At 35.1% G+C, this 27125-nt stretch overlaps 1 protein-coding gene across 2 annotated transcripts; it reads right to left on the bottom strand.

Moving 5' to 3' along the window:
- Positions 1-1285: 1285 nt before the first annotated feature.
- On the bottom strand, positions 1286-26559 carry LOC112795604 (uncharacterized). 2 transcript variants are annotated; one of them, XM_025837618.3, is made up of 27 exons: positions 26275-26559; positions 26080-26181; positions 25801-25982; positions 25382-25643; positions 25225-25292; positions 24921-24990; positions 24461-24826; positions 21550-21629; positions 21374-21425; positions 21001-21154; positions 20763-20850; positions 18083-18185; positions 17906-17993; positions 11913-12010; positions 11276-11458; positions 8865-9116; positions 8227-8322; positions 8054-8148; positions 7883-7946; positions 7705-7780; positions 7522-7595; positions 6728-6976; positions 6558-6631; positions 5923-6029; positions 5371-5489; positions 3881-3958; positions 1286-2965 (listed from the first exon to the last, which is right to left on the bottom strand). In XM_025837618.3, exons 1-27 carry the CDS (start codon positions 26470-26472, stop codon positions 2918-2920), a joined length of 3426 nt encoding a protein of 1141 aa, XP_025693403.1. In that variant the 5' UTR covers positions 26473-26559; the 3' UTR covers positions 1286-2917. The 2 variants fall into 2 exon arrangements, with proteins under 2 accessions (XP_025693403.1, XP_025693402.1); XM_025837617.3 differs by having other exon boundaries at positions 1286-1826.
- Positions 26560-27125: the final 566 nt, after the last annotated feature.

Below are 27125 nucleotides of genomic sequence, written 5' to 3'. Positions count from 1 at the left end.
TGACTAGAATAGCTGTTGTATTAGGAACATAATTTAAATTAGGTCCTAGTTTAATGAACTTTAAAACTTCTTTAAAGATATAATGTAAATGTTATTGTAAATGTCCTTTTAATATAGATGTTATTGTAAATGTTATTATAATGTAAATTTACTATATTATTTCTTTTAACTAAATCAGTTAAAAAGACTTTATATAAAAAAATTAAAATATTATAGTCTTGTTAATATAAATGTCATTGATTAATTTATTTTTTATTTAATAGAGAGTTCGCCTCCTACTTTCTAGGCGAGTTAGCCACCCCCTTTTATCACTGTACACCATTTTCTCTTACTTGATGGAGGCTAGATTTGGCTCTATAATGCAATTCAGAGACTTTTTGTTCTGCATTCTTGGAGTATTCGGCTATGGTTCTTCCATGGACATCAAAACACTAGGCACACATACTCATCACCATTATGCCAAAAAACAGAAAAACCGAAATACTCTATTTTCCATTGGTACTAACAACTTATTTCCAATTCTTCTAACCTCCTTTATCCCATTAGCATCATGCTTATTAAGATTAGGCTCTTAAACTCAGGCAAAGAACCCAAATTTTCTTATATGACAATTAGAATATACACTCAAATATATATTCTAACTCTAGACATTTTTACTAAACTTATTAAAAGAATGAAAAAGAATGATTGATATGTTTTTGAACAAAACTAATACTTGCAGCTATTTATATAACTTTTGAAATTTGTCATACTATATCTTCTTTACAATGTAAAGGATTTAATTATAGGCATATATTATTTACATTATGTCCAACTTCCTTTTACACATAAGTCATTTACAACGTAAATAAGATTCGTTTACCATGTAACTCCTTACATATTCCGTTTACACTCTTATGTGTTTAAATTGTGACTTACATCTCATTTACAGTGTAAATAAGATACATTTACCATGTAACTCCTTACATATTCCGTTTACACTCTTATGTGTTTAAACTGTGACTTACAGTAAACAAGATATGTTCATAAATAAATTGTTTACACTGTAAACGAAATAAGTAATAAGATACAAAACGGTAAATTGCATCCAAATTACCTGTATCCGTAAATAAAATATTTATTTTTAAAAAAATCCCAAGATCTCAATAAAGGCAGACATCCAAAACCTATGTAATAATGAATATCACACTAAATTAAATCTACAATAAACTATTTTACATTTTTAAATGCAAAAAGATTTATAATAGATACATGTTATTCACGACAGGTAGGGCAAGTTTGCTGGTTATGGTCCAACTTTGTAATGGATCTCCTTTTATATCATCAAAGAATCAAGTTTTCATAAATTGGGGACAAAAAACTAAAGAAAGCCTCGCGTTATTAAGGTCAGAACATGTAAATATTTACATAAGTTAGGTATATGGATACAACTCATCCCAAATAATGAAAAGACGAAAACACGACCCTCGTGTTTGCAATGTAGCAATTGCTCAGTATTGGTACACCCACTGGCCTTTCATAAGCAATCTTGGGGAAGATCATTCGCCAATATCTTGCTTTGCTCTGAGGCACTACATTTTCACACCCCAAAATAGATGGTATTCCCAAAACTGTCATTCCAGAAAACATCACAAGCTGCCCTCCAATTCCTCAAACCTTTGGGCGATTGCATCCTGCTGTTTCCCTTTGTAGACTTGTGTCAATGATTGTATTGCATTGCATATCATCACTTTCTTTCTGTCTGTAATGATTTTATCTTGAACATCAAGCTCACCCTCAACCGATGAGCACAGTCCCTTGAACCAATCTTCAAGGATCAATGCTTTCTAAAATAATATAAAATTAACTCATGGTAAATTTTCATCAGACATCAATGATTATTTGAAAGCGTAATAATACTATTATCTGCATCTATTTCAGACAACCAGATGAGTGATAGAACTCATACATCTATACCTCAAGTTGGACCATATAACTGAATCCATCAAGATTGTTACACATGTAGATAACCAATAACTGACGTAAAACTTCCTAAACGTGGCAGTTTGTCATTTGAGTTAAAAACTATAGTAGAAGAGATTAACTATTTTTTACAGTCCACTTCAATGATTATTACCACTTTCATGACTATGTCTCCCATAGTTTTGGTCAGCAAAGAAATCGGGGGTTTATGCTCTATTTCTTTAAACGAATCTAAAGCAATCCCTTGAGATGGGAGGTTATAGGCTTCTGCCAAACTGCAGTTGTCATGCAAGAACAGCAATTTCAGACTAAATAGATATTATGCCTTCCCTGCTTAAACATTGTTGGGATCACCTATACAATGATTGTACCCCGGTGTTTGTTTGTGTTTGGCTGGGTGTTCTCTTTCTCCTGACATAAATGAGAGGCAATGGTGGTTTGCAAACTGATTAGTAAAATGTCAGCCAAGATGTGTTTCAACACTGACAATACTTTTGGATGGTTTTTCTTGGATTGGTTTCTGTGCCTCTGATTCCGGCCAGTTTTAGTTCTATCTTGGTTTTTATTATTATTCTTCTGGTTGTGTGTAATTTGATTGTTGCTCTGCCCCTCCTTTTGGGATTTCTTTCATTCACAACTAAAGTACCTGGGCAGTGATATTAAACTGGACAGGATGACTGATGCAGTGTGACCTACCTATAGTTAAGTGAGAGTGGATTGGATTGGCTATGAATGTAAACTGGTATCCACATCAATCCTCATAACTCATCTGCACTGCAACAGAAATTGCAAAATATGAGTTGCTGCCATTGTGACAAACACAACCCTCCACAACAACCATGCTGAGCTTATAAGGTCTCTCCTTGAAATTAATACATGCTTCCTCATAACTCCTACTTTGAAGTTCACTTTTGGGTGGGACTTAGAATGGGATGTGATGTTGCATCCCATTGCATCAAATCAAGTTTTCCAACAGAAGAACAGGTGAGAAGGTAAATCCCATCTGCAGGCCCCATCATTATTTTCATCAATACAGATAAATAGCTAACCAGCAGGCCTTAATGATGCTCTCTCCTTTTCAATAAATCTGAGAAACTGTCCTCGTAATGCATGACATTATATATGACTTGTGGGGCAAGTAAGATCCATGAAATATCAGTTACTACCTAGGTTCATTCCAACATCTTCAAGTGCAACATAGTAATTAGGGTTTTTATCTTTTTCTTAAGAACATGGTTTCAGACATATGCTTCCCTTTTTACTCTTTCAACAAGACATTGGTTTCCTAGAATAGCAATCACAGGTGTAACAACTTTTTTTTCATGTTAGTTGATGGAGAACCATGTGTCAAAAATAGCAAATAACTTTGCTGTTTCAACATTAAAACACATTCCTAGGAAAAATTTCAGCAGGAAAACAAAAATTAAACACCTACAATATAGAACCACAACACACAGCAAAAAGCTGTCTCACTAGAATTAGAAGACATCATTGTGTCCTATAAATAAAATTTTCCAACAAAGCTGTCTCACTGAACTCAGCTACATGAATCAGAAGAGGTCTGCCTCCTATAATAAATCATGTCCAGCTTCAAATAATTGCAAACTAAACCTCTTGCAAAAAGACAGCAAACAAAATTTTATTTGTGTTTTCAAGTCTACTGTAGTTAATGTGCTTGATGTATCATGTATCAAGTACCATATTCTTGTAGTAATTTTAGTTTTCAAGCGTTATTCTTAATTTCAATTTAGTGTATATGCAACTAACTTTCACTTTCATACAATTTTGTCTCTACATTGCATTTTAAAAAATCAAAAAGAAAAAAGAAAGTACACCGTAACAATTAACATATTATCAATATATATTTTTTGTAAATGATATCAACTAATAGAAACATTAATCACAATAAAATACTTACCTGAACTAAAAAATCTTTCAACTGATCATCATCCGTGCTTGATGTAAAGCTTAGAACATGTAACATTGTCAAGGTAAGCTGCAAGAGCAAATTGAGGAATTCAATTCCAACAACATGGAAAAAACATAACAGAACAATGTTGTCATTCCATTAATAAACCACTGAAAAAAAGGATAAGAATACCTAGTCGGCAGTTTTAACCAAGGTTCTGAAAATCGAACCGAATATTGAACCGTTCAAGTTATTGGTTTAGGGGTTTAGAGGTTTGACCAATTTAACCAGGGTACAACCGTATTATCCGGACTATAATAAAACAATATATTTGTATATTCAATTATATATATTAGGTTATAAATAAGGATAAAAATTTAAGATAATAAGTTACTAAAATAATGAGAACCTTTTAAATGTAATTCAAACTATTGATTTGACAATTTGTTAGAACTCAAATAGCACTGTTGATATATTTTTAAGTACATCTAATATATATTTTGGTAGAGGTCTCATGTATATTTAAGTAAATAGTTTTTGATCCATCAAAAATAAAACAAACAAAAATATAGCTTTTGATTGGTTTTGGTCGGTGTTCATGATTGTTTTTTCTTTTCTTGAGTTGATTTTTCATAGTTGTTTTAAAAGAGAAAGGAAAGTAATATTGATAAAAGGGCATATGTCCAAGAAGACATGAACCACAAGACATTAGAAAACCCTAACTCTTTTTAGCAACATCTACTTGGTTACTTGCTTTATTCTACTTCCTCTGCTATGCCAGGATTCTCTATGATTCATCAATCCTTCCCTTGAACATTGTTTTTGGACACAAACTGCCAAACCAGACAGTTTCTGGGTAAGCGGTTCCCAGTTTTTGGCCCTTTTTTTTTTTTTAGCTCTAGTTCTGGTTTATGATTTGGACAGTTTGATTACTGTCCAAACCAGACTGGTCACAGGTTCCCCAAAAAAACTGGTTTGACCTGCCGGTTCAGTATGGTTTTCAAAACATTGGTTCTAACTGCCTTGCTAGATGGGATAGGACAGCGGCGACAACTGTGATAACCAATATAGAATGGCTATTTTGCTATCTCAATCATAATTTAGAATTCTATTAATACCATGAGTTTAAATTTGTATATAAAGCACAACTCTGTGGTTGCAATATCATAATCATAATTCTGAATATTCAGAACTCTACTAATACCATGAATTTTTTAAAATTTTAACCATTAGATAGTACTTTTCTGTTTTAAACTCGAGATATATGCCAAAATTAATTCCATTTTCCTCCCAAAAGTAAATGCCAAGAAAAATGTCAAAAACAAAGATTGAACTCAAATTATCTCATTCCAGAGTTATAGCAGAAGCCCTGTAAATGTGAAAAACAAACTAGTGAAGAAACAGCTACACCTAGACATTTGATGCACAACCACCATAGTGTAAATTAAACCATTAAAAATATTTAAATCCACATGGAATTGATGGATATGAAGTAGGACCTGTTTTTGTAATGAAACCCTATACTTGAAATTTGATGGCCCCGAAATTTGGTCCTGACCTATATTCTCCATTACATCCTCCACACATTGCACAATATCCGAGAAGGATGGGCCATAATCTGGTAAACATGAAAGAAAAAGTTATTTTCAACTGATGACTTCAAGTTGAAAATTGTCTGAATAAAGGGCCTGATTAAAAACAGGTTGAAATTAGGCTTTGTGTATGTATATTCACCGTCAAAATTGACAAGACTTAAAAACAAAATAAATTGCAGATATTGTATGTATTTTTTCTTTCATCAAAATTTTAGAATTTCATACACAGCACATTAAATATATAATTCAGGGTCATCCATTTTAGAATTTTAATGGAACAATTTTGATTCAACCATGAATACATTATCTTAGGAAAATTAGCGTAAGATAATAATTACATTTTATTACTTAATATTTAAGAAGTGTCTAACAGTTTATGATGTAACCTTTCTTACTTTCGGTCAAAAACATTAGTGTAGACGATTAATGGAAATTGATGATAAGAAAACATTATACCATGGACTGACGCAGGCACAGCCAATGCAGCTGCAGCTTGTATTCTGATCTTATAATTTGATGACTCGCGTAATAATTGCAGAAGAACACCATAGACATCGGAAGCCCTACAAACAAACAAAAAAATATAATTTTCCACTACATTTCTGTAACAGATATATCACAGATGAATTATATATTCACAAGGAGGGCATACAGAAAACAATACTTTTGTTGTATTTCACAAGGTTGCATAATTCTATAGCTACATACATGAAATCAACTGTTATAGTTACATATCTGAAACCAGGGTTTGCAGAATAACTTGGTCAAATTTACTCAATCCACACACCAACATTCTTTAGTAAATAGTAGCGAATAAAATATATTCATATAAAAAAATTATTGTAGTAATTTATTTGTAGTAAAGACTTCATCATCCATGCAATGGTGTTATTGACTTTGGAAAGCTTGGTTAAACCTTCAGAGTATATTACATCAGGAAAGTTAAACATTGTGATGGAAAGGTGAGAATACACCTGTCTTTGTTTTGATCTATCAAAACTTTAAAGTGTGCATTCAAATTGACCATCACATGTAATATCATATGCATGTAAACAAAATTTTAAGAGGCAAATATGATGCCGCGTCTTTACCAGTTCATATCTTGCAAACTTAAGGTCTCGTTCAGGAATAGATTGCCTAGAGCATGGCAAACGTTCCACTGAACCTGTCACACAGATACTCGAAGTTAGGAAAAAGATAACACACATTGCTGACAACAAATAAAACTTGCAATCAAATTGTGACAATGTAATTATTGTACCTTAACATTCCCTGTAATAACACAAGAAATGAGTGCCTTAACTATCCTTTCCAATCTGCAATAATTTTCATGATAATCCAATTGGTAATGGTTTGAATTAGACCTTTGACACTTGATGAGATTCTGACTGCAAGAATATCCTTCAGTCCTTGGGCCAAGATGGTCCATTGACATGTCTTGAAATCTTGATGTTGAACATTTAAAGATTCTTGAAATATATCCAAGAGCCCTAACAGCGTTAGATTTTACCTAGTATTGAGAAAAAGAAGGAATTGATAAAAAACAAAGAATGATTGGACAACTGCATCTAATGGTGTCCATCATGAACATAGAATTAAAGTATTTAACAATATCTATATTATATCTTAGAATATCTCACATCATATCTAATTTAACATAGATTAAGATTCTAGTATTATTAAATAGGGTTTGGTATATTTCTTTTTCTATCAAACCCTATCGCAATTCATTGGACAACTGTATATAATTGCGTCTGTTAGAATAGAAGTATACAATAGTATAATATATCTTAGAATATCACACATCATGTCTTTATTTAACTGGGATCAAGATTCAAGTATTATCAAATAGGTTTTGGTGCCTTTCTCCCTATCGCATTTGATTATATCAACGTATTTGTAGCCTTTCACTCATCTCTTTCTCTCCTATATAAAACCCAGTCTCAGCCGTATCATATAATCCACTGTGCAAAATGGTTAAAAAAACCACACTTTATCACAAATTCATCACCGAAGAAGAATGGAAATCGACTTACAGAAAATAAATCAACCCACCTTGTCTCCATCCTCAGTAAGATGCAAAGCACATTCACTTAAAGATACAATCAATTTGGGGTTAGAATTTGAACCTGCATCAAAGATTAAAATAAAAGAAAGCAAGGAGCAATGTAAATAGATTACCAAAAAGAAGACACCAAATGGTTGAATATTCAATCACACAAGCAAAATTAAACTCACCCATATGTTCCAAGCTAACTGTGTGACGAATAGCATCACAAATATTTGCCAAAGCCCACGAAGCTGTAATCCTCACCTAATTTAAAAAAATAGAAAATAAAAAAAAGGGAAAAAAACTGAGTTCCTGCTTAGATAACTAAACTTGGTACAACAATGTAAGTAGTTAGGCCAATCTTACTGAGATTAGGGTATGACAAGTGTTAATCTCAACAGCATGGATAAACCTGTCAAGTACCTCTGCACTACAGAGAACATACAAACTTTTTAGCTAATCTAAGGAATTGAATATGAAATATTAAGAACTAAGATATCATAAGATTAGTACTACTTCTACGAGTTTCAGTACAACCTCTGACAAACTTGAGGAAAACATGAAACAACACCAATAGCTCGACAGGCAGCAGACCTCACCGATGGAACATCATCATTTATAGCAGCATTGATCTACAAAATGTTTAAAAGAGAGACGTTAATTCATAACAAAAAAAGGAATTAAATATGGCATTGAGTGTGATAACTTACTAAAGAAGACAAAATGAAGCCTTGCTTCTCCATAGTGAATGAGATGAACACCGAAGAAGTCATCCCCGCAAAACATGTAATGGATGCAACTCTCACCTTTCAAGTGGAAGAAACAAAAGACAATAAATATGGAGAATGCTAGCAATAGCACAAGCTCTTGCAACTGAGATCGACACTGAGCTTACCCATGGTGTATGCTTTGTAATCCTAGCTTTAGTTATGAATTATAATGCCTCATAACTAGGGGATAGTGTCAAAAATCATGTGATGCATTTACTGAACATTAAGTACCAATCTTATTTCCAAACTTTATCACATCCTTGCATGACATGACATCAATCTTACCTACAAATTAGTAAATACTATTATGCCTAGCCCATTTTTTAGATTTTTGCCTTGCTGTTACAACCCAAAGTATCTAATTCGGTACTTCCTTTACCTTTTCTCTCTACACATTCAGTTTCTTGTTCGCGTATAAAGTTGGATATCCTAGTCATAGCATTTAGTATTCCTGTTGATTTAAGCAAGCCTATATTCCAAAATCTTAAATGAATCATACTCCTATGTACTAACTTTCAAATCTAAACCCTAAACAGTATATCTATCTGAAAAATGATTTTTAAAATAAATATTATTACCAGTGAAGAAGAATGACATAAGATACAAGGCATATGTTTCTCGATAGCCTCACACCATTCATGAATCCCACATTCAGATGCCTCAGAATTTACTACATCATCATCTTTGCCTTCTGATTCATACAATGGAGCAGATGACACTTTCTTCCCCCTTATGAAATCAGACGCAAATGGAATATCCGCCAACTTATCATCCGAAAGATCTTCTGTTCCTTGAAATCCAGATAACGCACGAAGACACTCATCCAAAACCTTAAAAGTTATAAAAGATTTATGGATACCCAGTATTGATGGTAGTTATCATAGCATTAAAGCAAAATCAGCTATAGTATACCATGGCCAGTAAGAAACATATTTGTAATAAAGTATCCTATTCTATCAAGGAATTTTAAAAGCATTTATATCATGTAAAGAACTCATGCCACACCAAACAAAGAGGTGCTTTTAACAACAACTAAGACATGTTCTAGTAGGAAGGGTCTCACTGCATGAATCAATGTTATTGTTACTATAAAAAATTATCATAACATGTAAATCTTTTCAGTTTCACCTATAGTGTTCCTAGGTTTCCCTCTACCATTGAACTACCCTTCATCTAATACACTCTCCTTGTTTAGGACAAGGAGATTTTCTTCTTAGAAACAAGAATATCACATAATATTACTATTGTAGAGTAATAAATACACTCTCAATTTGCCCCACTCATAACACACACATCAGGGAAGATAGCCTTGTGTGGCCTCCTACAACTAGTCATTGGTATTAATCATGTTAAGCATAGTTGTCCATATAAAAGATTTGACTTTAGAGGGAGCTTTGGACTTCCAAATGGGTTTATCAAGATGGAAATAACTTATGTTGGAGGAATGAGTAAGAAATTGGAAGAAGGATTTACAACTAAAATTACCGAAGGAGTCGAGATCATATCCTTTTGTCAGGATTAGAAGTCAAAGGAAAACCATCAAAGGGACCTAATACAATCGAAAGCTCAAAAGATTCTCTATCATTAAGGTTAGGAAAAGTGGAAGTTCCAATAGAAAGTGGAGTCATGTGAAACGTAAAAGGACTGAATAGGAGAATCATGTTCGGAAGAATAGATGATAATGACATGGAAAGGCTAGTTTTGAAGAGGTATCTCCTATCCAAGGGTTTGAAAGTAAGGTAACCTTGAGAAATGAATTTCCAAGGGCTAGAAGGAGTAGCGCAAGTAACGGCGTTAGCATCCCACCCATTCCTGTCCATACTATATTTACTTATGATAACTTGATGCCAAAGACATTGAGATTCTAATGGAAATACCAGAGCCATTATGCCACCCAAAAAAAAATGTTCTACTTCTTGGACACAATAAGCCAAGACCTAAGCCTCCATTCTTAGGACAACAACAAACTTCCCAATTCGCCAAGTGGACCCTCTTCAAATCCAAAGTGCCATACCAAAGTAAGTCCCTCAATCTTTACAGCCATGTTCGCCACTCCCACTGGAATACGGAACAACAATAAGTAAAGAGCAATACTTGAGAGGCAAGACTGATAGAGAGTGATGTGACCACCTAGAGAGAAGTAGGGCAGTAGGCTCTTTCCGAATTGCCAACCGTTAGAAACCTTCTCTAAAACAGGACCCCAAAAAGAGATATATTTACGATTTCAACCCATCAAAACACCTAGATAAACAAGAGGACACTCCAAAACAGGGAATCCAACCAAAGACGCTAAATCAGAAGGTCCTGAGGAGTTCTATTAATCCCAGCTATAACATTTTTGAGCATATTGATCTTTAAACCATAAGCACACTCAAAATTGAAAAATAGAGAGAACATTTAAAACGCTCGCCCTATCAATTTCCAGGAACAAGATGGTGCCATCAGCAAATTGTAAATGGATCTCTACTTGGACTGAGTTCCACCCATACCTGGTGAATTGCCAAGTTATGAATGGACTCATAGCATGCAGTCATGCAGTCATGCACTTTACTTATTTATCCTAAAATCTCATAATTATTATATCAATAGATTAGTGACTCCAAGCTTTCTACCATACCATAAACATTTGTGTGGAATTGAAATAGTCTTCTATTAAAGAAATCACTTCTCTCAAATGGAAAACAAAGTAGATGCTCAATTCATACAGAACTTATTTGAAATTAAATTTTTCCCAACTAGGGGAATCTGGTTACTTGGATCAGACAATGCAATAGTATCCTAAAAACAATACCGTAATTAACAAAAGAACTACATAATTTGGTAAACATGAACACAAATAAACAACAGAATTCCTTGTCTATAGCACATAAACATTTTGATTTATATTTTTGGTTACTGAACTATAAGACAAACAGAAAGGAACTAAAGGATGAGTCACTGAAGGATTTAAGAAGAATAAAGGCAAAATGAGTAACAGAAAACTTGCCACCTTAATAGCAGCTGCAAGAACTTTTTCACTAACAAATGCAGTAGGAGAACCACCATGTTCACTTGACTTCCTTGAAGATATTTCAGGGTATCCAAAACTAAGGAACCCAGACACAATTGCAGAAACTCGTTCCCAACAAGCAGTGACTATGCTGGGGTAATTGTGGCAAACAGCCTTCAGTGCCTGCAGAAGATCATACTGAATCAGCTACCATGATATGTCAACTTATTCTTGAAATATCAATAATGAAACACATCAACTAATTAACTATTGGTTTGAACTTTCCACTCAGCTCTTAGTGTAACTGTGTAACTAATCATGACAAATAGCAAGTGACCAAATTAGATTGAAGAATAAAGCATATTACAGTTCGCATTTACAAGCTTAATCATCAAATTTGCAGTACTGTGTACACCATCTAATTTCAGCAGCCACTCCCAGAATAAACCATCATTAAAGATAACAGTTACATTATTTTTTAAACAACATAAATTTGTCCAAAGTATGTAAGAGTACAAGAATGGAAGAGAATAGGCACACAGGTCAGACAAACTTTGACAACTACGTGCACCATCACACCACCTTACAACCAAATCAGCAATATATGTCGAAAATGTATATTAGCTTACAAGATTACCTGAAGTGCCTCAAGGCAAATGGTTGGGCAGCTCCATTGCAATGAATACTCAAATAACATAAAGAGAACACCTGACTTCTTTTCATTTTTAATATAACCTGAACAATGGCCAACAATTATTTACTTTAAGTCAAACCAATAAATATCAACAGCCTGACAACAATTATCAGTCAACACAACCAATAATATTTTGTAGCTAAACATGTGCTCCAAAGAAAAAGTTTATCGAATTAGAATGCTACTAGTATCTAGCACTAAGAAGTGGTACTGCAGATATTGTCACTAGTGAACATGAAGAAAAACAAATCATATGAGGAAAACTTAAGGAACATGCTTATATCTTGTCATGAGAGCATGTACTTGAAAGTGTAGACACAATAGTAGTTGATTAATACTCTGCCATAGGTATGCAACCAAATCAAGACTACAATTCTAAGTTCTAACACTCTCCTCAAGCTGAAGCACAAAGATAATAAGCATTAAGCTTGTTTGATGTAATGGGAATTTATAAAAATATTGTTCTGAAATAATGCCACATATAATCATTGAGTAGGAAGTTTACAAGTACCACCCCCACCGGTACCACCCCAATGGGGTGGTTGAATCTGCACTATCCAGTCTGTCACACACATCAAGTAAAAGAATGTATGTCTGCATCTATTTCTTCTTTTTTCTGTCCATTCTCCAATTATCTATTGACCAATAAATGGTTCATTTCTTCTGTGTCTCTGACTGTCTCTGTTTCCCCTTTATTTCCCATTTTTGTTTTTTAATTTCAGTAATGCTCTGTACCTTTCTTATCTAATTCTATTTCTGTTCGCTTCACTTATAGTTTTCAGCTCTGCTCTCTGTGAGGAGATTCAGTTCCAATTCACTCGCCATTCAATTTAGTTCTTCATTAATCATTTCTATTTTACTTCTCCATTTTGTGTTTGTTTCTCTTTAATTTTTTCATTTCTATTATTCTATCCTTGAATCTTTTGAACTTGGCTTTCAGTTCTCCATCAAGATCGTAATGTCAAACCTATACCTCCAGCTAGAAAACAATCTGTTGAGGCTCCACCAGCAGGTGATCACACAAAGGGAAGAGGCATGTTAACCATCATGATTGCTACCTTTTCTCTTTGAAAGTAAGAGACGGATGCATTCCAAATTTGAAAAACTTAAAGTAAGTTGTTTCTAGTCATTTAGCTAGGAGATGGATTAAGGCAACAAGCAACAACAAAGCCTTATCCCATTAAGTAGGGTCGTTGTTAGGGATATGGTTTTTATGAGGTGCTCAGTGTCTTATTTCAAAAAGTATGGGATACTTGATGTTGTATTTAAGAGTGGTTCTTTCATTTCCTTAAGTAACAATGGTAAAGAGTCATGTTGTCGGAGCCATGGAAAGGACTAGCTATAGGCTGGATAAAGGTAAATGCCAAATTCTAATAGCCAATAACCAGGTGGCTACCCTAGGTCAGTATCGATAGAATGAAGCCAAATTCTAATGATAGTATAATAAAACTTACTCTTAAGTTTTAAAGGTATTTTTTTTGTTACATATAAATCTTGAAGCACTACATCTGATCTCGCTTGAATCCTATAGTTTACATCATCTTCTATTTCTCCATGGTCTTGTATAACACAACCAAGATACTAAAATCTCTTGATCTGTGATATGATATTTTCTCCGATTTCCTCTTCTATTTTAAAGTTCCTTCTTACTGGGCTGAACTTACATTTCATATACTCCGTCTTAATAGGACTTGTGCATAAACCATATATTTACCAAAGCTTGTCTCCACAGTTCTAACTTCCCATTGAATATTCCCTCGATTCTCCCATAAGAACAATGTCATCAAAGCATGACCATGGTATAGGTTCCTAGATATGTTCAATAAGCACCTCCAAGTATGGACTTAGAGATGACCTTTAGTGTAATCCTACACCAATGGAAAATTCCTCTACTACACCACCTAAGGTTCTCATACAAGTTGTATCCTTATCTTACATGTCCTTAATTGTACAAATATATGTAATTTTTACTCCCTTCTCCAAAATTTTCTATAAGACTTCTCTTGGTTCCCTATCATATAACTTTTTCCAACTCAATTAAGACCATAAATAATTTCTTCTTGTTGCCCTTATTCCTTTGTAATTTCCATAATTTTGTATGTCCTCCAATATCTTCCTTCATTCAATTAACATATTAGGCTTTAAAATATCATTGAAAAGCTTGGTTGACCAACAAATGTCTTTCCCTCCTAACTCTTTCCGAACATCAATCGGTATATTGTCCGAACCCATTGATCTACAATTCTACATCTGGTTTTAAGAGATTCTGAAATTGCAAACTTACTTCTATAAATTACAAAGGCATTTGGGATCTTGAAGAAGCTCTTCATGGAATCAAGAGTGAACCCTACATTTTAAGAGAATGCGAATTGACTTCTTGCACTTTCCAGAATATGCAAATTAACCATTCTTTAAATTTTTCTACAATTTGTTAATGAAAATAGCAACTCCGCCTATGTTACACTTGCGGTACATAGCCGGTCCCAAGCCCGGATAAAGGAGGAGGGTTGTGTTAAGTCTTCGGCAACCAACGTAAAAATATAGCCGAACCCCCCCATGACATAAATCAAAGACATTATTGCGCTAAAGCTAGGTCGTTACCCGGAAGTAACGCGCCGTATGGCTCGAGTACGGTGTCAAAGCAAGAGTCGCTGCATCGGTGCCCGGATGTAGTGTTAAATGAGCAAGGGTTCTCGCGTTTTCGTGAACGGACGAGGGTAAATAAGCTAGTTCACAAAGGAAAAGATAAAGGTCGAAGCGACAAAAGGTTGAGATTTGGGACATGGAACATAGGCACTCTAACAGGAAAGTCCATGGAGGTGGTGGATACCATGACAAGGAGGAAGATTAACATTATGTGCCTACAAGAAACGAAATGGGTTGGTGCAAAGGCTAGGGAGTTGGATTCTTCTGGTTTCAAACTTTGGTATACAGGAAAGGTGAAGAATAGGAATGGAGTTGGAATAATTGTGGATAAGCAGTGGAAGAAGGACGTAGTTGATGTCAAGAGGGTGGAAGATCGGATCATCTCTATCAAACTTGTGGTGGAGGGAGGTGCTTTTCATGTGATTAGCGCCTATGCACCGCAAGTGGGTTCGGACGAACAACACAAGATAAGGTTTTGGAAGGATCTAGAGAGTTTAGTTCAAGGCATATCTTTGGGAGATAAGATTTTCTTAGGAGGAGATTTAAATGGCCATGTTGGGAGAGAAGTGACTGGATATGGGAGTATTCACGTAGGCCATGGTTTCGGGGTGATCAATGCCGAGGGTAAAACTATTTTGGACTTTTCCTCAACTTTTGATCTTCTCATCGCAAATACATGTTTTAAAAAGAGAGACGAACATCTTATAACCTATAAGAGTGGCATGACAAGCTCTCAAATCGACTTCTTCTTGTTGAGGAGAGTCGACCGGAAATTTTGCATTAACTGTAAAATTATCCCGGGAGAGAGTTTGACAACACAACATAGGGTGCTCGTCATGGATTTTCGCGTTGAGCAAAAGTTGAGGAAAAGACATCATACGAAGAACCCAAGGACGAGGTGGTGGCGGATGAAAGGTGAGGAACAAAGAAACTTCCTAAGACGGGTAGGAGAAGAGGCAAGGTGGGATGGGAATGGAAGCGCGGAAGAGATGTGGAGGGAGATGGCAGAAGTTATTAGAAGAACAGCAAAAGAAAGTTTTGGTGAATCTAAAGGAATAGGACCAAGAGACAAGGAGTCCTGGTGGTGGAATGCGAGTATACAAGAAAAGATAAAGATAAAAAGAGAATGCTTTAAAGAGTGGTCTTTATGCCGCAATGCAGATAACTGGGAAAAATATAAGGCGGCTAAGAAAGAGACAAAAGTGGCTGTAAGTGAAGCAAGAACAAGAGCATATGAGGGTCTCTACCAGTCTTTGGACACGAAAGAAGGAGAAAAAAATATATATAGAATTGCAAAGAGCCGGGAAAGAAGAACGAGAGATTTGGATCAGGTTAAGTGCATAAAGGATAAGGATGGAGAGGTGTTGGCTCAAGAGGAGAAGATTAATGAAAGGTGGAAGAGCTACTTCTACGAGTTATTTAATGAAGGACAGAAGACTCTTCCGAGCCTTAGTCGATTATGCACAAGAGAAGAAGATCAAAACTTTGACTACTATCGAAGGATTCGAGACTTCGAGGTAAAAGAGGCTCTAAAGCAGATGAAATATGGCAGGGCAGTAGGACCTGATAATATCCCGATTGAGGTTTGGAAGGGTCTTGGAGGAAAAGGCATCAACTGGTTAACCAAGCTTTTTAATGAGATTTTAAGGTCAAAGAAGATGCCTGATGAGTAGAGAAAGAGCACCTTGGTACCTATCTATAAGAATAAGGGGGATATACAAAGTTGCGGAAATTATAGAGGGATTAAGCTTATGAGTCATACTATGAAGTTATGGGAAAGGGTGATAGAACGGAGGTTGAGAAAAGAGACACAAGTAACAGAGAACCAACTTGGATTTATGCCAGGCAGATCTACCACTGAAGCGATATACCTATTAAGAAGGATGATGGAGAGGTATCGTAGTAATAAAAGGGATCTACACATGGTGTTTATTGATTTGGAAAAAGCGTATGATAGGGTACCAAGGGAGGTCTTATGGAAGGTTTTAGAAAAGAGGAGAGTAAGGATCGCATATATTCGGGCAATTAAAGACATGTATGATGCGGCCACAACTAGTGTGAAGACTCAAGGTGGTGTGACAGAGGAATTTCCTATTGGTATAGGATTACACCAGGGATCATCCTTAAGTCCATACCTTTTCACATTAGTCTTGGAAGTACTCACAGAGCACATCCAAGAGCCTGTGCCATGGTGCATGCTTTTTGCCGATGATATCGTCCTTATGGGAGAGTTAAGGGAAGACCTAAATAAGAAGTTGGAGTTATGGAGAGAAGCTCTAGAAGTGTATGGTCTGTGCATAAGCCGTAGCAAGACGGAATATATGGAATGTAAGTTCAGTCTGAGAAGGAAAAACTCCAATATAGAGGTGAAAATTGGAGAGAACACCTTACGAAAAGTTAAAAGTTTTAAGTATCTTGGGTGCATCATACAGGATAATGGAGAGATTGAACATGATGTAAATCATAGGATCCAAGCAGGTTGGTCAAAATGGCGGAGTGCATCTGGTTTTATATGCGACAAAAAAGTACCTTTAAAACTTAAAGGTAAATTCTATCGCACCGCTATAAGACCGGCTATGTTGTATGGTACGGAGTGTTGGGCGGCTAAAGGAGAGCACGAACATAAGCTGAGTGTGACAGAGATGAAGATGTTGAGATGGATGAGTGGTCACACGCGATTGGATAAAATAAGGAATGAAGATATAAGGGAGAGAGTTGGAGTAGCACCTATTGTGGAAAAGATGGTTGAATCGCGTCTCAGGTGGTTTGGACATGTGAGAAGAAGACCGATAGAACATTCAGTCAGGAAGGTGGATGAGATGGAAGATGGACAAAGGGCGAAAGGCAGAGGAAGACCTAAGAAGACCATCCATGAGGTGGTCAAACGAGATCTACATGTAAACGGTCTCTCTGTAGACATGATACATGACAGAGCACAATGGCGTCGTTTGATTCATGTAGCCGACCCCACTTAGTGGGACAAGGCTTTGTTGTTGTTGTTGTTGTTAATGAAAATAGCACACATTCGAGAAAAAATAACCAGTTGTGCATTTAGGAACATTCAGGGTAATTGATTTGGAAATGACCTGGAGTGTAAGAGAGCATACACTTATTTGATTAACATGCACATTAACAAAAATGCACAATGTTGATTTGCGCCGTTGTAAAATGCAGAAGAACAAATGTGCATAACTTATAATTCAAGGTGAAGCGCCTTTCTCCTTTCATTTTATATAACATTAAGCATTAAAGCAAATTACTTTTGATATCAAAGAACTATCTAGATCTACCTGAAGAAACCTCCTCATAAAGCATCTTCCGCACTTCAGTTGATGGTGAGGAACATAGAGCTAGAGTCAAGCAACCAACAGCAGCAGCCTACTATTACATTTGAGTGTTATATATAGATGTTACTGCACCAGAGGGGAGAAGAGAAGTATGAACAATCACTCAAAGGAAAAACTAACCAATAGACTACTCTGGTCACTTTTAAATTGAAATCCCTCTCTTATCCTTGTTCTAACAGATGTCACAACAGTAGCCAACAAATTTGGTGGCATTCTTGAATATCTGAAAAAGCAACAAACTTTGTTCAATACCAATTTTTCATGAAGAGCAATAGATAAGAAATAGAAAATCTTGGCTCAACAGCAAAAGAAGCCTTCAGACCAGATCCACAGTCTATCATGAGTAGGCACCACATGTTTTTCATACACCATATGGATGTTCAGAATCTCATCTATGTATATAAACATGAAATATTGGCAAAAAAAAAAATTCTTCAAAGAATCTCATCTAATATCAAATGCTATATCTATGGCATAATTAACACCCATGACATTTTCCAAGTATGTAGGTTACACAAGGCTATGTTCCCTAATATGTGTGTTACTTTTGCAATGTCTTGGGGCTGATATTTTATAGAATATTTTGTTTGGTATCTTTGGTGAGTGTTGGGTGTTCCTTACAACCGTAGATTAGTTTTTCTGGAAGACAATCTCTGTGGCAATGTGCACTATACACCATTGTTCAAATATTTGGTTGGACTGCAATTAATGCACCTACGATGATGGATTTTCAGACAAGCAAGTTTTATGGGATACAATTTGTAGTTTAACCTCTATTTGGTGTAAGGCCCAAGGTCTTCTTTAGAAGAATGTCCTTTAAGACATGAGAGATTGAAAAGGTATGCTTTAATAATATCCTTTTTCTTTCCTGGTTTCTCTTAACTACGCATATGTTACGTAGTCGGTCCCATGCCTAGATAAAGAAGAGGGTTGTGTTAGACCCTTGACAATCAACATAAAAGTTTGTCGAATCTTCATGACATGGACCAAAGACAATAGTGCACTAAGGCTAGTCATTGCCTAGAAGCAACGCGTTGTATGGTTCGAGTATAATGCCAAATGAATAATGGCCGCTGCATCAATGCCTCGGTGTAGTGCAAAATGTGCAAGGATTACCATGTTTTTGTCAACAGATGAGAACAAACAAGCTAGTTCACAAAGGTAAAGGAAAGGTAAAGATAAAGGTAAATGTAAAGATAAAGGCAACAGAATGTTGCAGTTTGGGAAATGGAATGTATGCACGCTTATAGGAAAATCTATGACAAGGAGAATGATTAACATAATGTGCCTACAAGAAACAAAGTCGGTGGGGACAAAGGCAGAGGAGGTGGATACTTCCTAGTTTAAACTTTGGTATACAGGAAAGATGAACAATAGAAATGGAGTAAGTATTATCGTGGATAAACAGTGCAAGAAGGATGTGGTAGATGTTAAGAGAAAGAGCGGTCGAATCATTGCAATAAAACTTGTGGTCGAAGGAGAGACCTTTTATGTGATTTGCACCTATGCACCACAAGTGGGTTTGGGAGAAACACCATAAGACAAGTTTTTGGGAGGACCTAGAAAGTTGAATTCAAGACATACTGTCGAGAGATAAGATTTTCTTGGATAGAGACTTAAATAAACACGTTGAAAAAGATGTGAATGGATACAAAGAAATCCATCGGGGGGTCATGGTTTTAGGATTGTCGAAGATATCTCTAAGTCCATATCTTTCTGCATTAGCTTTAGAAGTGCTTACTAAACATATTGAAGTACGTGTACCAGGTGCATGCTTTTCACCAATAGCATCGTCCCTATGGGAGAATCAAGATAAGATTTAAATCATAAACTAGATTTTTGGAGGGAAGCCTTAGAGGTGAATGGTTTGCCCACAAGCCATAGTAAAATAAAATATATGAAATGTAAATTCGACACAAGGAGGGGAAACACTAACAAAGAAGTGAAAATTGGAAAAAGCACCGTATCATAAGTAGAGAGATTTATGTGAACCATAGAATTCAAGTGGAGTTATGTGACAAAACATTACCTTTAATACTTCAAAGTAAATTTTATCTCACTACCATTATACCAGCTATGTTATATAGAACAAAACGGGAAAGGATGAGCATAAGCATAAGCAAAAGCTTAGTGCTCAGAGATGAGAAAGCTTATATGGATTTGTGGCCAAACATGTATGGACAGAATAAAGGACAAATATAGAAGAGAAAGTTGAAAAGCATCTATTCTTAAAAAGATCGTAGAATCTCATCATAGATAGTTTGGATATGTGGAGAAAATATAGGCAGTACATCCAGTTAGAAGGGTGGATTCAGATGAAAGATAGACAAGTAGCAAAAAGTAGAAGATTTAAAAAGACCATACACAACAGTTAGAGAGCACAGTTGAAATATTATTCATCTCTTCTTTTATATAAAACCATTGCACGCATCCCCCCCCCCCCCCCCCAAAAAAAAAAAAACAAAAAAAAAATCTTTTTCATGTCCAACTATTTCTACAGTACTCCTCTGATTTTAACAAGGTAACTATGCAAATATAGATTAAAACAACTGACTTGACAAAATTCTTATTTGGCCTCCCACTTTCATCATCCTATTTCAGTTTTTCAACCCCAATGCATTTTAAATGAGACCAAAGAATATGACTAACTCCAAAATAACAGTATCAAACACCACAAAAAGCAAGAAACAAAATTGAAAGATTATCCCACTACAAATAAAACCAAAAACAGAAGGGAAACTTAAGATTGCAACTTCAACTGAAAAGTCCAAATAAATTGTATTGGAACAGAGGAACATACGGTGTAGATAATATCACAAGCCGAAGAATCTTGAACAACAAAGCCAGCAGTTTACCATGGGCCTCTTGCTGTATTGAGAACAGAATACCTACAAAATATAAATAAGGACACAAGTATAAATAGATAAGAAAAAGTTATTCATGGAAAAGTAAAGAGCAAAAAAATCAGCACAACACAAAAAAAAAAAAAATTTAAAACACAGCCTAAGTCAGTTAAATTTCTCAATTTCTGTCGGTACCTCTATGAAGTTCCAGTAAAATCTGCCCAAGGGAACTTGAAAGAGCTGTAAAAGATCCAAATTTGCTAGAATCCTTATATTCTGCTACTTGCAAGAAGATGGAAGAAAGACCATCGAGCATGGCCACTAGTGTGGATGCAGATGCCATTCGCACCTACATAACATTGACAACCTTCTCTAAGCTGGTAATAACTATAACAAGAACAACAATATCATAGAAGAAGTCTAAAACCTAAATGTATTATAGCAGAAAAATGCCAGAAAACTTCGATATTGAAAATTGTGTTGGGCTAAAACTAACAGATGAGATGAATGCATATCAAAAGTATATGCAGCTACACTCAAATATAATTATATAAAATAGAGCTATTACCTTCAAACATGGATCAAATAACAAGCATGTCATTAACGTTGCATCACGCTTCCTATGAATATGAAAAACTAAAAATTTAGTATTTTGAATATTGAAAGAAAATAGCAAAGTCAAATAGAGAGAAAAATATAATGGAAGTTCAATTTAAGAAAGGAAGGAGAATCCTTTGGTCATACCTTGGTTGTAGCACATCACTAGTTGGTAAAAGCAGGGACCATTGCATAGAGAAAGATTTAGAATCCGCTTGACAAAGGTCCTTCCAAACAATACCAAATTGTAATCCATAATTTAGCACACCAAAATAGTAATAAGGTTTAAATTATTCTCTCGGTCCTTATACTTTAAAAGTTTGTAATTAAGTCCCTATATTAGATAAAAATTTTCAATTAGATCCTCTCAAATTATCCTTTGTTAGAAAATACAAAATATTTTTGGAATAGACGTTTTTGCATTTGACGTAGGATGAATTATGGAATATTCTAAAAGCAAATATTATAAGACTATTGAATTTTTCTAAAAAATAACTAGTAAAGATCAAATTACAAATTTTTATCTAATATAGGGACCTAATTACAAACTTTTAAACTATAAGGACCTACTTAAAAATTTAGTAAAGCTATAGATACTAATAGAATAATTGAACCCAATAATAATAGTAATAGTAATAATAATAATAAATGTGACTCGTTACAAAAAATAAATTGAAAAGGGGGGGAATAGAAAGTCAATAATTGCCCGTCATTGGTTCTAGAGGAAATATGTTCAAGATCTATCCCACTTATGTGTTCTTGAGGCAAGAAAGGGGCAAAGTGAATAAAAAAAAGAAACATATAGGTTTGATATGACAAATCTTATTCCCTCTCTCTCTCTTGTGCATATTAAAACATTAATTGTGTTACAAGTCCTAAGTTGATCAAAGATACGGCCTCTATGATCCTTCTCTATGGAGAAATGCTCACATCTTTAATTAACTCTTGGGTCGAGTTAGACACACTCGTTCTAATATGATATCAAAGTCTATCCAAACCAATGTTAGTTGGGTCACCCCGAAATGTCCAATCCTGCAACCTTCACACTCTAGAAGTCTGGCCCTAGGTGTGAGAGTTTATTACAAGCTCCATGTCAATCAAAGATATAGCCTTTTTTGTTTCTGTAAGTGTAAGCCAACTCTCTCCTCTTAAGCTAGATTTTGTGGTTGAGTTCAGACCACTCAATTCTAATATAGTATCAAAGTTGATGAATCCAATGTAGTTGGGTCACCCGCAAATGTCTAGTCCTGCAAACTTCACACTCTAAATATCCAATCCTAGGCGTAAGGGGTTTTACTACAAGTCTCATGTCGAACAAAGATGTGGCTTCTGGTCTTTATAAGTGTGACCCAACCCTCACCTCTTGGGCTAGTTTTTTATGGTTGAATTAAACCCAATCAATTCTAATGAAATTAATCAGAAGCAATTACTTTTCATGCCCCATCTTATATTATTCTTTCTTCATTTTAATGATATTTTTCTTTTATCTTTTCCACACACCTGCACTCATCGTGCAGTTTGGTTCCATTTAAACAAAAGCAAGATTTTACCACCTCTACAATAAGATGAGTTCATAATATAAAATAATTATAACATTAACATGGTTTGACAAACATTCAAACTTTTTACTTCAAATAACAATCTCTAGCAACACAAACTTATCAGTTCATTAAGGAAAGAAGAAATATATAGTACTTTTCATTTTTACGACAACAAATAAATAGAATTTCACCCAAAGCAATCCGGATATAAAATTTCTACATCTTATGCTACTAAAAAAGATTGCTTTCTGAAACTAATGCTGCAGAAAGCAAGTTTAAAGAAAAATTCAAAAGAATCCAAATTTGAGGAATTGGCTTCATAGTGAGTTTGGACTAGTTTGTTTCGGGATAATAATAGGTTATTTATCTATCACTCAAGTTTCGAATATAATGAAAGTTCCAACAAAGATTATCCCAAAATTCAATGATATATCTCCCCTTTGTTTCCTAGCCATTATGGATAATGGGCCCAAAATACTTACAATAGTACGAAAATAGGTCAAACATTGGTCCTATATTCAACAAAGCTATTGTGTTATGAATTCTGTTAAATCAAGTACTTACCACTAGACCAAAAAAATATTTTTAGTTAGGGTGCAACTCATTTTACTTAAACTCACTTGGCCATTACCAAGTGTCATGGTCTGATTTGACATCAACCATATATGGGCCTTGTAAGGTAGGATCCTAGCCTATTGCCAACAATCCCTCCACCCTGAAACATGTCAAAGTCATGCTATCCAAGAATCAAGCCTCCAACCTAATCCGGGTCTTGCCAAAGGTAGAATGTTAGCCTCCAACTTACATCCCTCTCCCCCAGTACCTGCATCCGATACTTGGGCATTACCTGATAACCAAACTCATGGCGTTGATTCTAATACCACTTATAGGAGCCAAAAAGCTATTAGTTAGGGCACAACTTTTTCTACTTAAATTAGTTGGCTATTACCAAGTGCCAAGCTATAATTCAACTCTAACCTTGCGGCCTTGTCATGGCAGGGTGCTAGCCCATTGCCAACGAAATCTTTGCATTCTCTTTTACCAATTCTACGGTTTGTCGGATAGGAATAGGCATGTGGCCATTTTTCAGTGTAAAGCAACGTTAGAAGAATTACCAAATATTTCAAGTGATTTGAAAGTTGAATTTCATTCATAGTTTCTTATCTGGCTAGCTTTTTCTTCCCTTTTGTGGTCCATTTGTGCCCCTACTTGCAAATTTCTATCTTCTCAATAGAACTCCTCTTTTATCCAACACAACTTTTCTAGCAAAGCTTTGAATTTGAAAATTGAGCAAAATAAACTTCAGATCTTCACTCTTAATTATTGAAGTTCTAATAAATTTACCTTAGAAAGTTGAGTAGGAAAAAAAGATGGAATTTACAAGCATCACCCTTCAAGATTTAGGTTTTCATATATAACTTTTTATTCTTATTGTTTGTTGGGGGGGGGGGGGGGGACCTTTCCAATCTCATATATTCACAATACAAAGGTTGCATCACAATAGTTTTGAAATTTACCTGTATACAAATGAGGGCAGCCACTCTAACCCTTGAGTTCAGTGTTCCACCGCTCTCTTTTGCTGATCCATCGCCATCACTAAAATCTGAATCTGAAGATGTAAAATTAACAGCAGAAGATTCACTATCTGACATATTTTGAGAATCCCAAGCTCTACTCAGCTTCATTTTTGAACACTCTCGCTTGCGCAAGTGTGGAGGCCTATAGGCAGTACGATTCGACCTGTTCACTTGTTCCCAGCTTTCCCGTGGACTCTCTGCATTACATTCCTTCTCCCCACGACCAATAAGAACCGGTGTACTTGGTGTTAGACCACAAAGTCCATATGTTAAGAACATTTGCAGAACGGCAACAAAAACCGACACCTAGAAAAAGAATCCATATGTCAAATTTAATAGGAACAAAAACACATTAATTTGTACTTCATAGTTCATATCAAAATAAAATGTCTTGACTTACATGATCAGAAACAGAGCATTTAGAATCAGTGAGGATCAAATGAAGACAGCCTAGAAAAGATTCATAAAACCTGCAAATAAGATACATCAACTTGTAAGAAATAACAAGCTGCCTAAGCATTATTATCTGCCAGTTTCATCACTGCTTCTGTCAATCACACCCACATGCACACACATGCAAATGCTGACTTTTTTAAAAACTGAAAGCAACTCTACCAACGGGAAAAAAAAAATGAAAAACACAAAAACAAAGCTATGAAGCTTCTAAATATACTTCGTAAAAGTCTTCTCAGCAAATGGGTTACCTGGACATCACATTATCTTCCACAAATGAACTTTTTTGTGCCAAGAAATCCATTGTTTTCCTCACCACCTATGTAAAAATAGATCATTCATAATATTTTGCTTGAATTAAGAACTTAAAACAAAAATAGAAAGAAAGACTAAAGTAATATTGCATACCTTAATCATAGATCTCCACATATCAACTGAGAAGGATGAACCAGCTCGTGAGATTGCTTTGCTGAGCATCCCAAAAGCAACAGTCTGTAATTCACAGGAACTGCTTTCTATGGATAATCTCATATCAATCTTGTCTTTGCTCATTGAATGAGGCATCAACCAAAATGCAGCTTGATAGCTAGCAATAATGTTAAGTAGAAATTTAACCAGTAATGTATCTTCAGACTGCAACCATCTTCGTTGCGATGAAGTAATAATACATCTGGCAAGGAGCAGATAAAAGCATTACTGCAGTGATAAACCTTAAACTCTCTAGGCAATATCGCATTAAGAATATGCTGGTTAGTAGTAAAAATTGAGGTAGAAATTTTCATAGATGAGCTCAATGTGTCAATTCTGTTTTGACAGCATGAAAGAACCTGAAAGCTTGCAAACATTCAATAGCAGAGATTATTCCCGCGCTACTGCGAATTCTGCTTGACTCGTCGTCTATGGCAACTTTTCCAGGGAAGAGATCCAGCATCTTACTGAAAGCATTAACAACACCGGTGAAAGATGAGGGATTCACATCGAAGGAGACACCACGACATATATCATGGATCTGTAAAATCAAAATATACGAGCAAGATCACTTTCGCTTCAAGAAACATTCGCCTGTAAAATTAAATCAATCAAGAATGAAGAAGAAAAAGTGATACCAAACGTGATGTCTGAGTATAAATATGAGTACATTCTTCTTGGTTTAAGCAGCTGGCGGAAACTAAAACTAGTTCCATCAGAAACAAAATGTCCGACAAAACCTAGAGAGAGAGAGATTCGAAAGAAAATATCAGGATCAGATGTAGAGCGAATAAGAAGAGAAGGAAGGAGTGAATGAGTGAGAAGAATAGGACCTCGTGAGAGGGAAGTTCAGAGAGCGCGGATAGCAAAGTGTAGGATTGGGAGAAGATGAGGTTACGGAGCAAATCGGGTGTGGAAGAGGAAGAAGGAGGGGCCGTTAGGGTTTCATCCCTCAGCGTCAAGAACGCAGTCCTCCACAACCTGACCGGCGGCGTTGGAGCTTCCGCGGCATTTGACGCCGTTTCCGCCATCAAAAGGAGTGAGTGTAGACTGTAGAGCGAGAGATCACTCAACAGTGACAACTGCACGGTGCTTTCCAGTTTGGATAGATTTTGGAGTGGTTTTGCAAAGTTTTTATTTTTTATAAGTTATATTGTTTATGTTTAATAAATTAAATTAAAAATAATTTTTAATAAGTATAAATAATAATAATTATATTTAGTAAAATAATTTTAAAATTTAAATACTGTAATAGACATGAATGTAAGAGTAATATTTGAAAATTAATTAATGAATAAAGTTTTATTAAACATTTTAATTTTGATAAGTAAAACTCAATTTTAAAAAATTTTAGTTTAGGTGTTTTTAAAAGCATTGCTTTTTTTAAAAAGTTACAAGATTTTTTACCAAATATAAAATGAGCGCACAAAATACTTTTTCCAAAAGTTTTACTAAACCAAGCCTACATGAAACGAATCCAACTTTTTTAAAACTGGTTAGTCATTTTAAAGAACAAATAAGTTAATCTATACTATTTAATTATTGAATAGTTATGATTTTATCTAATTAAAATATTTTTATGAAATAATTAAAAGAAGATAAAAGAGGTTTTTTAATAGAAATTGATTTTATAAAACTTTCACTAAATTCAATACTTCGAATTCTAAGAGTATATAACTTCTTT

This window comes from Arachis hypogaea, chromosome 4, assembly GCF_003086295.3.
Source record: "Arachis hypogaea cultivar Tifrunner chromosome 4, arahy.Tifrunner.gnm2.J5K5, whole genome shotgun sequence".
In the NCBI taxonomy this organism is placed as follows: Eukaryota; Viridiplantae; Streptophyta; class Magnoliopsida; order Fabales; family Fabaceae; genus Arachis; species Arachis hypogaea.
Note: the sequence above shows the minus strand (reverse complement) of the source record. Positions and strands in the feature narration are given on the sequence as shown.